The sequence below is a fragment of the Episyrphus balteatus genome, chromosome 1 (genome assembly GCF_945859705.1).
Source record: "Episyrphus balteatus chromosome 1, idEpiBalt1.1, whole genome shotgun sequence".
NCBI classification, from domain to species: Eukaryota; Metazoa; Arthropoda; class Insecta; order Diptera; family Syrphidae; genus Episyrphus; species Episyrphus balteatus.
Window position 1 is genome coordinate 87,505,187 of NC_079134.1, and position 18,553 is coordinate 87,523,739.

At 30.0% G+C, this 18,553-nt stretch overlaps 1 protein-coding gene across 2 annotated transcripts in view; it reads left to right on the plus strand.

Annotated features, from left to right (window-relative positions):
- The first annotated feature begins 359 nt into the window (after window positions 1-359).
- Window positions 360-18,553, plus strand: part of LOC129906886 (xanthine dehydrogenase) — a 148,849-nt gene continuing 130,655 nt past the window's right edge. The window contains exon 1 of one of the 2 annotated variants that reach the window (XM_055982852.1): window positions 360-639. In XM_055982852.1, coding sequence (XP_055838827.1) covers window positions 565-639 — 75 coding nt within the window. In that variant the 5' untranslated portion in view covers window positions 360-564. The remainder of the gene's footprint in view (window positions 640-18,553) is intronic. The other variant, XM_055982851.1, reaches the window with a different exon arrangement.

Consider the following 18,553-nt stretch of genomic DNA (forward strand, 5'->3'; position numbering starts at 1 on the left):
TACCGTACCCCCAGCGCACACTTACCCCTTCGAAGGGGCAAGTGTGCGCAATATGACCAGTTTTGGTATTCTTAGAAAAACATAATTAATTTAATAAATATTAGTTATATTTTAATTTAATTTAAAAAGTGAAAACATGTATCTCTAATAATCAATTTACTTTTTTATGTACATCCTATATTTTGCTTGTAATAATTCTTCAAAGTCAAAAGTGCGCACACTTACCACAAACGACTCTACCTATAGAGATAACAAAACGTACGTACATACATAATACTTCGCACAGTAGACATATGGGAAAACTAATCAGTGCTTCGAATTACTTAGTTGTGTTTCCTTAAAATGATAACAATAACATTTTGTATGCAAAGCATATATCTTATACCTACATACGTAATTAAGTAACTCGAATGAATATAATCGTCAAAAAATCTTCCAGTAAAAATTATCGCTCTTAAGTTTGCTTTTAGTTGAGATTAACACGTTGAGTGTGTTAAACGGTGTATACAAATACTTCTCGTCGACAATTTTTATATTGGAGTTCTTTAGTTTAACTATTCAGGAATGGAAACTACAAATTATTATTTAAACGATCTTCATAAGGATACGTCTCTTATTTTTTTTGTGAATGGAAAAAAGGTATTTATTTTATAACATTTACAGCCGTTTATGCGAAGGCTATATAAACACTAATATTATTGTACGTATTTTTTAATAAAAAAAAAAAAAACAAAAAACTAATTGGTGGTTGATATTGCGTCAATGCTGATTCGCTTTAAGATTTGCATATAATGAATTTAAACAAAGTGAAAAAAAAAATGAAAATTATTTTTATTTTTAAAAATAATATGGAGTTGAGGTCACTTTTTAATTGAATTATAATGAATTTAAATCAGAAAGAGGGCATTATAAATAGAAACCTAAATTTTTTGTTTTTATGTGTTTGATAGAAAATTTGGTAAGAACAAGTAGTATAATAGGACTCAAACTGCACTCATTAGTCATTACACTGAGGGAAAAAAGTCTTAAACTCTAACTAAAGCAACTACTTTTAAAGTTTTTACACTTCCTACAATTACTTTTCTGAGTATTCACTAAAGACTCAGAAAGCTGTATCAGTAAAACCCATCAGTAAAAAAAAAATTCGTTTTGCTGTTTTAAATGGGGGAAAGATGCAGAGGCGAATTTACAAATTTTCAAGGTATGGCTTTTCAGTTTTTGACGCCCTTACCCCTTCATTTTTTTTTCTCTAACGGTTTATATTTAACTTTGCAGACGGAATACTCAAAAAAGTCAAATAACAAAAAAAAATGTTTTAATTTTACCCTAAATGTCGGCTCTTCCACAACATTTTTTTTTTTTTAGTTTGTAAATATTTATATATAAAAATACATAAAAGTGCATTATTTTGTGCATTATTATTTCAACGAGTTTGAGTTCCGCATTAAAATGATGGGTTGCCCGAAAATCAGGAGTCACTTCGGTTAAACCACAGCATAGTGCGTCGAGTGTATGGGGGGTGTGGACAAAAATCAGAATATATAAAAAAAATGGCTTTCTTTGAATAAGAAAACCTTCAGAAACACATATTTATGGTATATTTCATCAAAGTAATCAGAAATTTCACAAAAAAATAATAAATATTTAAATAATATCGAATGAGAGCCAACTCTGCAGGCAAAATTCCTTAAAAAAGTCCAACTTTTTTAAATTCAATATTAAGAATGTTTTTTTTTTTTATATAATGGTAGATTCCTACAAAAACAAAAAACAAAAGAAAAGAAAACATATAAAATAGAAAAAAAAAAAACAATGTGAGAAAATTGTCCAAAAAATGACAAAAGTGCAATTAAATTCCCCGATATTTTGGAACAAAATATTTTGAAAGGCACTTTAGCATCCACAACTTTTTGTTTTAGGTACTTAAAACAAACTCTTAAAGCACCTTTATATTAAAAAATTTTACAATTTAAGCCAATTTTTCGAAAAAGTCCTTGTTTTTTAGTACTGTAAATGAGTCTACAAAAATGTGAATATTTTGAAGATGAGCAAGTATGGGCAAAAAAGTGAGCATGATTAGAAAGTAGAAATATAAGGGAACGTTGTGGCAAACAAGATTCTACTACAGCTTGTTACAGTCTGATATAAATTTAGTTTTTGAGTCACAAAAAGCAGACTAAATACTCATTCACTTAAAAAAAAAATAAACTGCCATACACACCTGATCTACAGATATTCATTTTGATTATTAACAAAAAAAAACGTCAAGAACATTTGTTTTTACTTAAAAAAAAATGATAAACATCAATTCGAACCTAAGCTTGAATAATCAAAATATCATGAGAAACACAACTAAACTTCTTGAATCTTGTATTTAAGCAGTGAAAAACTGTGTTTTATTATTGTCGAATACAAGCCATACATGTGAAGCACTGGTTTTTCATCATTTAATGGACTTGATTTTTTTTACTTTTTTCTACTGGTCAACTGCACAGGTTTGCTCTTAACATCATGAAAATCTTGGGTAAAATCACAATGCCACGTCATTAAAATCACGGGCTTCCCCGATAAACGGATCACTCCGAAAACATCCCGAATTACTTTGGAAAAATTACATAATCTCTACACTTTAAGAATGGGTCGCTGATGTACGATAGTGTTTTTTTTTTTTTTGCTAAAATCATCTTCTAATCACGTATTGCTTTGGCAAAATATTCCGTAGCCGGAAAAAAATAAATCATGGAACGTGCCGTTTAAAGCACGGGTTTGCCACTAAAACCAAGGGTAGGGTTAGTTCGGTTAAATTAATGATTTGGTTGCCCCTTAAAATCACGAGATTCCTCTTTAAAAGTCACGGTTTTTACCCGAATCTTTGCTGTATTTTCGCCAGTAAAACACGGATAGCTTTGGTAAATTGCTGTTTTTTTTTTGTCCAACCATGGGTTTCCCAAGTAAAATCACCTTAACTTTGTATCGACTTCCAAAAAGGAGGAGGTATTCAATTCGTCTGTATTTTTTTTTAATGTTTGTTACCGCATAACATTGGACAGAGTGAATCAATTTTGATAATTCTTTTTGTATTGGAAAGCTAGTGGCTTCAATGTGGTCCCATTTCAATTTCGTTCAGTTTAAGCTATAGAAACTATTCAAAAAACCATAAAACCCCGTTTTGAATCATGGAAGTCGGTTTTGTTTTTTTAATAAAAATGATTATTCAAATATGTACATTGTACATGTATGATAACTTCATTAGTCCTTCTCATTCTCACGTGAAAACTCCTAAGGAACGTAATTATTAACACGAAGGTTAAAATATGGTTTGTGGCGTGTAATTGTTCTATTTTTTAAGCGTATTTTGTTTAGAATTTCATAAAAAAAAGAAGTCACGGTTTAAAATCACAAAAGAAAAATCACAAAACAATATATATAATCTACCCAGTTTGTAGCCTCCAACCATCAGTTGGACTGGCATGTATGGGTTTTTAGTGGGTAAAGGGGAATACATTCACCCCTATTATACGTAAGTCGTTTGTACTAAAACGACACTAAAAAGACGCCAACATTGAGGCTTAAGTAAAGCAATTATCGTGTCATAGGAAAGAAGGGCGAAGAGCGGAGGGGACTGCCAAGATAAATTTCTAATTTAAGACAAATTGTAGCTCCCAGAGCAAGTCATTTTAGTAAATAAACGACTAACGTAATAGGGGGATTTTCTCATACAAAGTATGGGCAAAAGGTGCAGATGTCGATTACTAGTTGAGGGGCGGCGAACTTGCTGTTTTAGTCTAGAATATGGAATGTGCAATGACTAATAGGGGAAAAAAGTCATTGGAATCAGGGTTGAAAATCGTCTTTGAGCATTGTATCGAAAGTGAAATAAAAAGTGTATCGAATTGTACTTTTTGAATTGAAAAATTTATTTTAAATGAACGAAAAACTTTAAGATAAACCAAAAACTAAATTATTTTTTTTTTTAATTCAGAAAAACATTTGAGGCTATTTTTGATTTTGTTCTTTGTTACTGTGATAAGCAGGGATTGGATCTTGTGGACCTAAAAACGTAAAAAAAGGCAAAATAAAACTCCGATAAAAAGGCATTTATTGAGAGAAAAAATGAAATATAAAATTAATTGTATTAATTTCTAACAACCATGAGTTTTTTTTTTTTTAATTTAAGGTAACAAACGCATTCGATTTTCTCTTAAGAGTGCTTTAAAGGAGCTAAAAGATGTCTCTACATCTGTAGACATCTGCAACATTCGCCTGGAGCTCTAGATTTGTGTCCCCATTCATTTTTCAATTTATTTGTTCAACTCTCTCGAGTCCCTTATTTGGCAAAAAAAAACTGATTTGCACTTCTCAACAACATCTTTTGCGACTGCCCCTTTCCCGGCTTCCAAATCTCTCTTGATTTTGTCCAAAATCTGGAGAACTTCTCCAATCGTATTTTCTTGATTAAAAAAAATTTTAAAATGTTGGATCTTTCTCGGTTCATTTGCATTTCCAAATATAATGACTGGACTTTAGGTAGATCTTTTCACTCGAATTTGTTAGTGTCAGTGTGGGGTAATTAGTGAATCCTTTATTGAGTTTGTAATATAGCTATATTGAGTAAGTTTCCTATTTGTTTGTATATTTGAGTGTTTTGTGTGTAGGCATTACTTTAAAGACGCTAAAAAGATAAAAAACATAGGAAAAGGCAAAAAAAGGCAATAACAAGAGAAAAGGCAAAAAAGACAATAACAAAAGAAAAAGCAAAAAGGCACGAGGGGGACGTGGAACGTTTTTGTTTTGAATCTATAATGTCGTACGATTAAGCAAGAAAAAAAAGGCAAATTCCACAACATCCTATCCCTGGCGATAAGGAATAGGTCATTTACAACTGCAAAACATTGATGTTTCATTACAACTTAAAACTTTGGTCTTATCAAATAGAACCTTTCGTGATTAAATATGTAAATTTGCAGAATTATTGCAGGTGTATTAACTTCAAAATATAGGCTTTAATCTATTCGTCAATGGCTATGAAAATTGAAGTAAATTTTCAAAAAAAAAAAAATTAAAAAACCTAACCTGTGCCAATTTTTTTAAAATAAATCTCACATGCAAACAAAAACTTAATGTTCTGAAAACCAAATTTTATTTCTTTGAAGGAAATTAAATAAAGACTTTTAATTCACCCTTGACCATTTAATGTTCTATTCAAATCAAAAGTGTATTTGACTAATATTGCAGTTTTAACAATATCTTAGAAGAATCGAAAAGAAAATATTGATCCAGAATACCTTTAACATTAATATAAGCGGAAGGACAAAATTGTATCGAATTTAGTAAAAGTGTATTTGTGTACTTTAGCCGAACCAAGTGTATCGAAAAAAGTACAATCGTATCGACTTTTGCAACCCAGATTGGAATTCTTTTTACAGGATTCTATCTGCAAGACATCAGAAAGTCGGTATGGGAAAAATCTTTTTGACTTCTATGAGGTGAACAGATCGGTCTCCACCCCTAAAATCTGTCACCCTAGGCTCCAGCCTACTCAGTCTTCTGGTAAATCCGCCACTGGAAAGGTGCTAACAGTGAGAGATTGCATTGCAATAACCCTTCAAGCAAGAAAACGGAGTTCAGAAAAGAGACTCCGACCTCCGACGAGAAAAACGGGGTTGCACTCACACACTTGCAACTTTTTGTGTATGAACACAAAGTCGAAAGAGAAATCGTGGTGAAAAAACCAATACATATAAAATCGGCTCTGCGGTGATTATAATTTCCATACTAATTTGAGCCGCCTTCGGACCCGTTTCTGAGCCGAAGTCGGCCTCAGCTCTGCCTGAAGCGGAGCGGATTCGGACCGAGGTCGGACTGGTTTTGCTTGAAGGGAAGTGAGACAGTCCATTTTTTTCTTTTCAAAACGTTTATTTCCACTTCTGCGTGTTTTAATTTTGTTCCGATCAAATTTAAGCTGTCCATTTTCCTACACCGGAAAATATAACAGAAGATCAGATGGAATCTGTTTTTGGGTGTTATGAAAAGAGTGTACAACATAAAATAATCAGGCTGATGAACATAACGTTTTTTTTACATATGTATTACATGTATGACCGTATGTGTTCTTTCATAAAAAATAACAATAATTTAGAATTCCTAGTCGTTTTTTGTAATTCTATATTTTTCCGAGAAATGAAAAAAGGAAACAGTGAGACAATTGAAAAAGGAACAAAACAGTAATGCCGTTTTCGATTGGAATCACTAAAGGATTCACTCATTCTGATATTCAATAAAAGGGTTTGAATCGCTTCCACGCAATTCTGAAATTTTATATCTGTATTGGTGAATAAAACTTTTTTGCTTTTCTACTAGGAAATTTGGTTTGACGTTTAATTTATTTAAATATTAGTGATTTTGAGTGAATTCCGTTTTGAAATCAAGAAGAGAATTTCTCTTCTGAGAAGCGTTCTGTCTGTCATATTCGTGCGAATAAAACACTTTCAGAAGTCTTCTGAATGCTTCCGGTCCTTTCCGGACGGCCAATCGAAAACGACATAAGACATAGATAAAAGAAATAGTCCAGACAAAATAAACATAAGAAAAGGCAAACCCAGAAATAATTCGCATAGAGCTGAAAATTGGTACAGAGCATTTAAATGTCGATTTAAGTAAAATGTCAAAAGTCCCATGAGTGCATAAAAAGTTATTCAAGTTTTTTTTCGACAATGAAAATTTAACACTGACCATTTGACGAAAATAGACAAAAAACGATGTCAGAGATGACATTGGTGCCGTTTAGATTAAGAGATTCAATTTCGTGTTGCATTTTTTTTATCTCGTTCCTTCAATTTTAAATGCTCATCTTCAATTTTTAATAACCGAGATGCGAAATTTTTAATATCGGTTTGAATTTCAACTATTTGTTGATCGATATTTACTAGAGTTGATTCGATTTTGGATATTTTGGATGTGATATTAGTGAAATTATCGTTGAGGTTTTTAAGTTGCAGTTGCATGTCCTTAAATAAATTTGCATTATTAGGACTTAACACTTGTGTACGAAGCCGTTGCAAAGGGGAACTTGTGGATTGTTTTGGAGTTCCTTGCAGCTTTGGTCCCGCAACATGTTTCTATTCTACTTCAGCTTTGGGTTTTCTTCCTCCCATTGTGATGGAATATTATATATATATATAAAATATGGTGATTTGATTATTTTGTAATTAAATTACAAAAAAATTAATGTGTTAATCGAAGAACGAATTTAGTCAAACGAAAGAATTGCACTTTGACTAAATCTAGATCGTATTTTCAACCGAGTAGGAAATTTATATATAGCCGTAAAACGTATTTAAAAATTGACAAGAATCAATGTACGACTTAGCTTGAATGTTTCTCAATTAAATTTTCTAGGGATAGACATAGTGAGGCGGCTAAGCATCTTAATCATGCACTTTGTGATAAAAGCATGAAATTTATATCATTGGTAATACTCAATATAAGAGTTATTTTATTTATTTAATCCGTTAATAGCCTAACGTTAGAATTTAAAACTATCTATGTACATACAATTTTAATAATAAAATTTTACCTAAAAAATAAATAATAACTATAATATGTTAAAAAAGTTTTCTTTAAATGTTTTGGTTTTGACATTGTCGTTAACAGATGAGATCAAAAAGTAATATTTATTGAAGACTGAAATCAATTGATTTAATGGGCTATTCACACCATAGTTTGTTCTGCTGAAAATCGGACATAAAGGCAATTGTCTTATTATGCTAGTTTGACTATAGCTGAAATTTAGACGACACAGAGTTGATGGACATATTATTATTGAACCATTGATTAATTTGACAATAAAACAAAGCTGAATATATTTTCTATGTTGTAAAAGTGAAGGGAGATTTATAAGTAAGAGTCTGTGAGAATAGGGTGGGTGTATGGATCTTTGGGACCATGGAAGAAAACGAAGGCAAAAACGCAAAAACCTCCTCTGTATACCTTCAAGTCTATTTATATGAACAGAATAGTAAGGAGCCCATATTACGCAGCCGTATTCAAGTACAGGCCTAACAAAAGAAATATAAAGAAGCTTGAGGACATAGGGATCACAGAAATCACGAGAAAATCGTTTGATAAAACCAAGAATCTTATTAGCTTTTTTTACTATAAAGTTATAATGGCCAGTAAACGTCAACTTAGTGTCAAGAATAACTCCTAAATCAGAGAACTCGGAAAGTTTACAGAGATAAGAAGAATCTAAAATATAATTATAAGTTATAATTGTTTTTTTGCGTGAAAAACACATAGTTTTACATTTGTCTATATTCAAATAAAGTCGGTTAATATTGCACCATTCCCTAAATCTATGTAGATCTTCCTGAAGCTGTGAGCAGTCATTAATTGAGTTTATAATTTTGAAAATTTTAATGTCATCAGCGTAAATTTTGAGATATTGGGCCACCTTGTATTCCATCCGGAAGGGTAGATACAAGACTTTTTCTGTGTTGCACTCGATTTGTTGCATATCATAGTATAGGCAATGAAACATTTGTATTAATATGATACATGATTTCGAGGTATTTTCTAACACACGATCGAATAAAATCAACACCAAAATGTCTCGACCATCATTTAAAAAGTTATTGGACTCTTTATGAATTGTCTTTTACTTAAAGAGCAAGAGTCAGAATATTACAAAGTACTCCTTGAAAATAAGTGATAAGATGTTTCATATACCAGAGACAAAAATAATAAAATAAGTGCATCAAAAAATTTCAGGTCAAAGGGTGTTTTTTTTTTTTAGCGAGAAAGAACACTTTTGAAATGGTACAATTGCAAACCATGAAAATTTTTTGCATTTTTTTGAGCCGCATATATATTTTATACATCGTATGAGAATCCAAAATAATCAAAAAATGAATTATATTTACCATGGAATATTGAATTTTCATGCAAAACTTAAATTGCCTGTTTTTATTTTTTATTACATTTTCATAAAAATTAATGTTTTGAAGGATTTAGGTGCAAAAGTAAAAGTATGAAAAATAATTGTGCAGTTTGTGATAAAAGGATCAAATTAATAGGATTGTTAGAACAATATGTAACCCTCATTTTAAGATATTGGGCAACTTAATATTTCACCTTTGAGGATGTACATGAGCCATCTAATTATCACAAATTTCACAAAACTTCATTTAAATTGCTTTCTGTGCATTGTTATAAACGCCGTTAAAGGTAAAATATTAAGTGGCCCAATGTTTTAAGATGAGGGTTACATATTGTACTAACAATTCTATTAATTTGATCTCTTTATCACAAACTGAACATTTATTTTTCATACTTTTACTTTTGCACCTCAGTCCTTCATAATATAAATTTGTATGAAAATTCAATACAAAATAAAAGGAAGCTCTCTAAGTTTTTCATGAATTTTTAATATTCCATGGTAAATATAATTCATTTTTTGATTATTTTTGATTCTCATACGATGTATAAAATATATATGCGGTTGAAAATATGCAAGAATTTTCCATGTGCTGCAATGGTACCATTACAAAAGTGCTCTTTCTCGCTAAAAAAAACACCCTTTGACCCAAAAGTTTTTGATGGACATATTTTATTATTTTTTTCTATGGTATATGAAACGTCCACACGAAATTTTATCAAGGAGTACTTGGTAATATTCTGACTCTTGCTCTTTGAGTAAAAGACAATTCATAATGAGTCCAATAACTTTTTACATGATGGTCGAGACATTTTGGTATTGATTTTATTCGATCGGGCGTTAGAAAATACCTCGAAATCATGTATAATATAAATAGAAATGTTTCACTGCCTATACCAGGGATGGCGAACCAATGGCACGCGTGCTATTGGTGGCACGCCATAAAATATTTCCGGCACGCCACCAATTAAGTAATCCAAATGCAATGAATAACATTAAAGATTCGCTTAGAAGCAGATTGTCAGATGATTCCAACTGTATCTTTTAGTTCAGCCTGCATTTTGCTTAAAGTGACGAAACTACTTGGCATCGAGTTCACAACAAGAGAAGTCATACTACAATATTTCTTTCACTTTTTATTTTTTGTTTCTTTGTTTTATTTTGTTGAGGTACATCTAAAAATTGAAAGATGAAAAATTTCAAATTCATTTTTTTTTCAAACAGAAAGCTTATTTAAAAAACGCTGCGTAGTTTAAAATTAATTATTTTTTCTCCTAGTGGTCACAAAAAAAACTAGATCAAACCTGTATTTCACGCCTAAGGCACCTCAAATAAATATTTTTTTTTAAATGGCACGGGGCTCTAAAAAGGTTCGCCATCCCTGGCCTATACTATGATATGCAACAAATCGAGTGCAACACAGAAAAAGTCTTGTATCTACCCTTCCGGATGGAATACAAGGCCCAATATCTCAAAATAACTCTTATATTGAGTACTACTAACGATGATAATTTCATGCTTTTATCACAAAGTGCACGATTGAACTTTTTTTAATGCTAAGCCGCCTCATTAACACTCTTATGTCTATTGCTGTGTTTTTGTGAGAATTATGTGAAGTAAAGCAAACATTTTCCACAGGATTAAAAAAAACTTACTTCCAAAATAATTTTTAAAAATGGTCAAGTGTTCAAAATATATGCTAAATTTTAGCTAACATAAAAAATTCTATCCAAAATCTTATATCAAATGCATTTTCGAGAGGATTTTGTTTCGGAGCTTAAATTAAGCTAAATTTTTGAAAATACATTTTTTTAGAAAAAAGTTTTCAGCTGTCAAACATTTACCTTGCTCTGGGACCCGGTTAAACTTTTATCTTCAGAGTAAAAATTGTTTGCAGAAGTATTGATGTATTTTTTTAATAAACAATCAAAAAATGAAAATAAAGAAAGAAAATTGGGAAAGTAATGCCGACTTTTCAGGAGTCGATTTAAGCCGCACGATAGATTACAATAAAAGCAGGATTTTGTTCACACAAAAATTCACACAAGACCTAAAACTAAGACTTGAAATATATGTCCCGTTTTCGAAAAATTGATATTTAAAAAATATATTTATATAATATAAATATAAATATATTAATACAGTAAAATAAGGAGAAAAAAGGGGTAAATCTCGGAATGAATGTTAGTAGAATTTTTTTTTGCTCAACATCTTCCTTTTGCCATTCTATAACATATCTCAAAAGTCTAGAAAAATCTTATGTCCGCTTGTCGCGATTTCAAGGTCAAATCGCGAAAGGAGATTTTCAAAATTAGCAAAAATAGGCTATGGTATTATATACACATATGATACATGATTTCAATGTATTTTTTAATGCTGATTCCAAAAAATCTAAAATCAAGAAAATCTGACGTCTCTGGAAAAAGTTATACCTGTTTTTCATCTGTCAACTCATATTATTATAATAGTTGCAAACTTACTGCCGAAAAACCCTTAAAAGTTATGGTAGATGAACCAAATTTTGCATGAAGATTTAAGAATCCATCATTATTAAAAATCAAAACAATCCATTACAAAAAGTATATATACCTACGAAATAATGGTATTTTTTGATGGAGGGGCAAATTTTTGGATATGCACTAAAGTTTATGTCCCAAAGAGAATATAAACTAGAAAAGTAGTTATTGAAAATAAGGACTTCATGTTCTATAAGGACAACGAATTTAAAAACTATGGGCTGCATTAAGCTCTGCGCTATGAGAGGTTATGCTCTATTCTTAGAGGTGCAATTTATAAGAAATTAAGAAAAAAGTGCATTTCAGAGACATCTCAAATGTTGTATTTAATTTTGTCATGGTTCTTGTTGTTTGTTCCTGCCGCTATAGATACTAGACCTCATCCTCGGTCGCAAGTACCGATCTGACACAATATGGAAGTGGGTGGGCCCTATAAATATGTACACTTGTTGATCTTCTATCGAAATAAAGGCGTTTGGAACCATATAGCAAGCTTTCCTATAATAGACTCGCATTATTGCAGGGCTAGTACAAGCAGGAAGTAATTTGAAAGCTACTTAAATATAAGTAAATAAAATATAGGGCTTTACAAGAAATCTTCATATAATCCCGTCAAACAACATAATTTACTGACGGGAATTCAATTACAATTTTAACTTGTCGTTTTATAAGCCAACAAAGGATCAGTGTGACTGCTGTTAGATTTTCAACGCGAACACAAACCCAAGTTTTTATCAAATGAGTGAGTTCAACAATTACAAAATTGAAAAGGCATCGATGAAGGCAGAGAGAGAAAAGAAAATTAAATGTTTCGACAACCCTTACCCTTTCATTAAAACTTTGACTCTTTGGAGTGATTCCTGTGTCCCCCAAAACAAAAACAAAGTGATGTCTACTGCTTTTATTTCTTTTTTGCAATATAAAACGTCTCTAAAAACAATAACATAAAAATTTTCGGAACCTGGATCCTGGACATTCCTTGATTCAAGAAATAGACTGCGTTCATAGCTCCATCGACAAGTACCTTCGGCACTTAGAAGTATTTAGTCAGCTTTCTCTTGTGACATCTCAAAAATAATATGAATTTTAAAAACGTTAAATTAAAATTTATTTAAATGCTGCCTAGAGACTTCAAAGCATTCAGTGGTCAGCTGGTCAGTTAAACTTCTCTTCTATTCCATTCAGTAAAATTAAATTTATCAAATATGTTACAGAAGTGGAATATAAAAGAGCATCAATATTTAAAAGATACAAAAAGCCTACCATAGCAACTCCTGTAAATTTGTTGAACCAATGTCTTCAAATTACTAAAAACTCTAACTCGATAACTAAGGATAAGAATAATGGTATTAAAAGCCTTTTCATATTTATGCCTAAATCAGACCAAGATTATTATGAAGCGTTATTCAAATCAAAAAATTAGAATAAATTCTTAAATTTGATATTTGTTTAATTTTGCTTTTATTTATGATCATATATTTAATTATTAATTTAACCAAACTTTGTTTTTTTTTTTCATGTTTTACAGTCATAGGATGACTTTTATTTATTGTTAAAAAAATATTTTTTTTTTTATTTTTTTTAAATTTTTTTTCATGTTTATCGTCATAGGATGACCCATTTTGTTTTTTCTTTGTAATTAAGACTCTAAGTCAAACCAATACTACTTCTATGTAATAAGAAACTATTTTTGTAATGTTTAATTAATAAACAAAAACGAACTAAGAAAATTGAAAATTTATATTGGAGTGTCGTACGTGCATCTACTTTGTCGTACGTGTATGGGATGGAAAAAAAGTTGATTTTGGTGGCGTTTACGACAAACTGATTTTGGGTAAAAACCTTTATAATTTGAAAACCAAACCAGATGTGGCAGTTTTGACAACATAAATAAGAAGAAGATATCGCACAAAATATTCTATTTAAAATTGAAAAAAATCTATCGGACAGTTTTTTTTTATAGAAGCTCAAACCTTAAAATGCGATTTCCCAAAATTCCAAAATTGGCGTTTACGACAAAACAATTCTCGCGCGACGATGTGTTGAATATTTAATGGATATATTTTGAAGTGGCTTAAAAGTTTTCTTAAGCTGCAAAAAACAGATTTACAACTTCAAACTCCCAAAACGCGTTGTGGTTTTATGTTTGGTCAACGTTCTTGAATTATTTTTTCAAATTTCTTTGCTTATTTTGAACATTTATTTACAAAAATACACAAAACCCCTTTTATTTAAAATGTATTCTCTGAAGATACAAATTTAATCTGCACCCGGAACAGGATAAATCTTTAATAACAGAAATTTTATTTTTTTAACTCTATAGTGTCTATATCCTTGGCTAAATATTTAACTCAACTCACACACGGCCTTAATATCGAATTCAGATTGAAATCTTCCACCTCAAACAATTTTTTTAAATTTAAAGTCTATGTAAAATAAACTGTACACTGAAAATAATAAATTTCGTAAAATTACGAAAATCGTTTCATAAACTACATTTTTGTTGGCCCAACGAAACTTTCGTTGGCTCTACGAAAATATCTAATTTTTCGTAATATGAAAACCTTCATCAATTAATGAAAACGTTTCATACACTTTTTCTCCCTTTTTAGTGCCAAAAAATCCAATTTAATGAAAAGATTCATCAATTAACGAAAAATTTCATACTCATTTTAAAGAATAAAAATAAGAATTTTTTCCTTACTTTATCAATTAAGTAACGAAAAAATTCATTAACTTATCATTAACATTAATCTTCATAAGCTTATGAAAATTCTTCATATAGTTATGAAATATTACATCGGCTTATGAAAAAATACATCAGGTAACGAAAAAAAAATCGTTGCCTTACAAAAAAAAAACAACGTAGACTTGGGTGCATTTCTGTTTTAAGGATTAAAAATTTAATCTTGCTGGATTTAGTTTACATTAGGTTTTTGTTTAAAAATCTATGTTAGTTGAGCTGAATATAAAAAATATTTGCGTATTGACAAGGTGTCTCACGATAAGTCAACTGATGAGTCCAAGTGAGCTCCACCATGACGAAACGCCAATTTATTAAAAAATTCAAAATATGTTTTCTTTTATGGTTAAAAATTTTCAGCGGATTTTCTGAATTTCAGGTTTTTTTATTCCAAAATTAAGGGAAGAAAATGAATGAAAAATTTCTAGGTTAACGAAAAAGTTCGTACCTAATTCTACGAAAAGAATGCAAGCATAATCTACTAAAAAAATAATTAATACAACGAAAAGTTTCGTAAGCTAACGAATATTTTTTCGTAATTTAATTAAAATATTCATAAAATTAACGAAAAAAATCGTTAGCTAACGAAAGTTCCTTTCATAAATTAATCTAAAAATACATTGACTAACGAAAAATATGACCGTGGTTAAATAAATTTTACGTTAATCGATGAAAAAATTTCGTAAAGTGATGTAAAAATTCATTAATTCTCGATCAAAAATTAAATTAAATTTTTCATCGGCTGAAAATTAATTAAATTTTCTTTGGCTCAACGAATTTTTTCGTTGTATTTAGGTTAGTATTTGGTTCAGAGTATATCACATGATTTTGAAAAATCGATTTTTTAACCCCTAATTCCGAAGTTCAGAAAAAAATTTTAAAAAAATTTGTTTACTTTAACGCCATTTAAGATTTAAATATTTAATATTATAACATTTAAAAATGAAAGTTTCCAATATTTAGGCTGAAGGAAGAATATTTCGTTTCTTGTTTATATTCAGCTGTTTCGACGCAAGCCCTAACATATTATTTAGTATAGAGCTATTAAGCATGACATTCCCAAGTAAAAACAAAAAATGCATATTTTTTTTGTTTATGACGTATTATTAAGTGAACTCTTCTAGCAAAAACAAATTGTTTACAAAGAAGAGACACTCAATTTATGTTTATCCACTTTTGTGTATACGACTTATACATAGTTACCAATTATTATAAGAGGGTTGAAAATTCCATACAAATCGGAATTTTATGAAAAAAAATACTTTTTTCAGATACTTTATTCTGTTCAAAGCTTTTTGAAACTTAACCGGGACAAAATTGGAAAAGTCTTAAATGGAATTAAGGTATACCTAATAAACTAAAATATGAAATCAATCCATCAAGATCTGCATACATTATGTTGTACATTGTACAAATATGTGGTTCGTATTTGTTCAAATTCTTATCATATGATTTTCTAAAAAAAATTTCGGGGGGGGGGTTAAACCCTGTAACCCCTCCCCTAAATACGGCTATGGGTTCAACTATACTAAAAGTACGAAAATAATTCAGAAATGTTTTTCTTCCACATTCGTGTTTTGGGTAGAACTCGCCTGGTGCGCTTCACTTAAAAAAAAAACTGAAGTTTCGATTACATCGATGTTTCCAAGAGCGATGTTTTCAGGATCATTATTTTTTTGCGGAAACATCAAACCATAAACATTTTTTTCTAAAAAAAAGTACCGAGTAAAAATAGTATAATTATAATTAGGTATGTTTAATACGCATTTTAAGAAATGTGATCTCTGAAAGCAAAAGTTAACTTTAAAAAGAAAAAAAAAATGTACAAATTAAAAAATACATAGGTATGTTACAAAGAAAAACGTATATCTTCTTAAACCAAAATATCAAATTAAGTAATTGCGATTAGTTATGATAAGGGCCCGGATTTTTATTCCCTAAAAAACACGAAATATGCGCCTAAAATATGTTAAATTGGAGCATTCCTAAACCTTCTTACGAAACCAGATGCTTATTATTTGGAATAAAAACTCTGGAAACAAGACGGAAATATTTTTCAGTCATGTTTGTTAGAGATATTTTAACCGGTCATATACAATGCCCTCCTTTAAAAAACCTATTTTTTGAATTAAATGCACCATCTAGATTAACACGTGAACGTTTTGTAATATATGAACAGTATCATCGCAGGAACTATGGGCGCAATGAACCTATTTCCCGTGAGAGGCTAATACTATATGCTCAAGAGTAGATTTTTTTATGATTTGTACAAGAGATACTTTTAAATCAATTGTGATATCTCTTATTTAATGTTATTTATATTTTTTACCTGTTTTACTTTGTTATTTATGTATTTTCAATTTTAATTTGTATAAATTCCTATGTTCCTTTTTTGTTTTGCTTGTTACAAAAAACTGTTATAATTGTTAAATAAAGTATAGCATTATTAATTTTTTTTATAACCCACCTACTAAAATATTTGTTAATATGTATATATTAGTCTGTAAGAGTTTATATCTCTGATTGATGAAAATAAAAAAATAAATAAAAAAAATAAATAAATAAATAAATAAAATTACTAAATATGCCAACAAAAATCTAAAATATGCCTTAATAAATCCAAAATATGCTGCAAAAATATTCAGTACAATACAAAAGTAAACAAAAAAAAAAATTTAAATAAAATACAAAATAATTCAGTCTTCTATTAATGGAATGTTTTCACAGCAAATAGTAAATAAAATTAACATTAAATTCAGGTAGGCTAGGAGCATTTAGGTAGGTAGGAGCATTTATTAAAGAGCTAATCTGATTTTTAAAATTTTGACTACCCAGGCACTCTTCATTTTCATTTAGGGATAACATGGTGGAGAAATTCTTCATTTTTATGTACCCTTCATTTTCTATTTTTTTACAAATAGACTGACCCATTGAAGACTCTACTGCATTTATTTTCGAAATTGCTTCCTTCATCAAACTTACTTGTTTACTAAGCCAGTTCCAACCCTCTAGTTTTACTATAGTCTCACTGAGAAACCCATAGTTTAAACTTATGAAAGTCAGCTGGAATTGTGTTAAGTGCGTCATGACCCCCACGACCCCCCTATCCAGGCACTGGCTGGCACATTTGACTAAGGTAGCTCTTGTAAGGCTAAAAATTCTTACCGTGGTAATTTTTAACATGCTAAGTTAAAAAATCTTGGTCTGACAGGCCTCAGCGGTGCACATCATACATATCCCAACTAACAATTTTGCTTCTATAAAGCTTTATAGAAGCAAAAGAAGCATGTATAAAGCCTTACAGAAGCAAAATTGTTAGTCGGGATATATGACCTTGAAAGTGTAATTTTCAACTTTTTATTCCCAAAATTTGACTTTGAAATCGATTATTTCAAAAAGTATTGAATAAAATAACTTGATTTAAAAATTAAAAAAAAATGTAATATTCTGCCTTTTGAAAAATGTGTCATTCATAACTGTAGGTGTTGCCGTTTTTAAATATTTTTTTTTTTATTTTGAGTCATTTTTTTTAGAAAATTGCCCCTCCTTCCTAAAAGGGGGGAGATAGACCCCCTTCTCATAGTAAAAAATGCTTGTATTTAACTCCTCTACAAGAATCCGTTACTAATTTCCCCCGCCTTAGTTATCGTACTTTCCCCAAAAAATATAAATAAAAAAATGAAAATCTGAACCAAAAATGGTTTTCTAAAACCAAAAACTATCGCTTAAGAAAACTATTTGAATGAAAAAACTATCGTGTTAAAAAACAATTCAAATGAAAAAACTATCGTTTAAAAAAACTATTTGAATGAAAAAACTATCGCATTAAAAAACTATTCAAATGAAAAAACTATCGTTCAAGAAAACTATTTGAATGAAAAAAACAATCGTATACATCGTAAAAGGGGAAGTTCACAGTTTGTGTTCTTGGGTTTTGCGTTAGATTTTATCTAATGTGTAAAACATGTAAAAAACGTAAAAATGGTATAAAACGGTAAAAAACTTAAAAAACGCATTCATTTTGACAACTTGCCATTCGAAGTACCTACATAATTTTTTGTATAGAACACCTGAATTCATTGAATTCTAACTAACGTTTATAAATCATAATTAAAATATCAATAATTAATGGTCTGTTTTTTCTAGGACCAAAATGAGATACATATTTTCACAAATAATGAACTTGTGAAATTATTTCATTTGGGCTCTAGTGAAAGTTCCTGTTCCACAAACAATAAACTTTGAAGCTTGAAGTTGAATTTTGTGCTCCTCAAATCCAATACATAATTTTTTGCAAACCTTTTAGAAAATGGATTATGCTCTCTCTTTATATTATTTGTGTCCATTTATCTGCAGCAA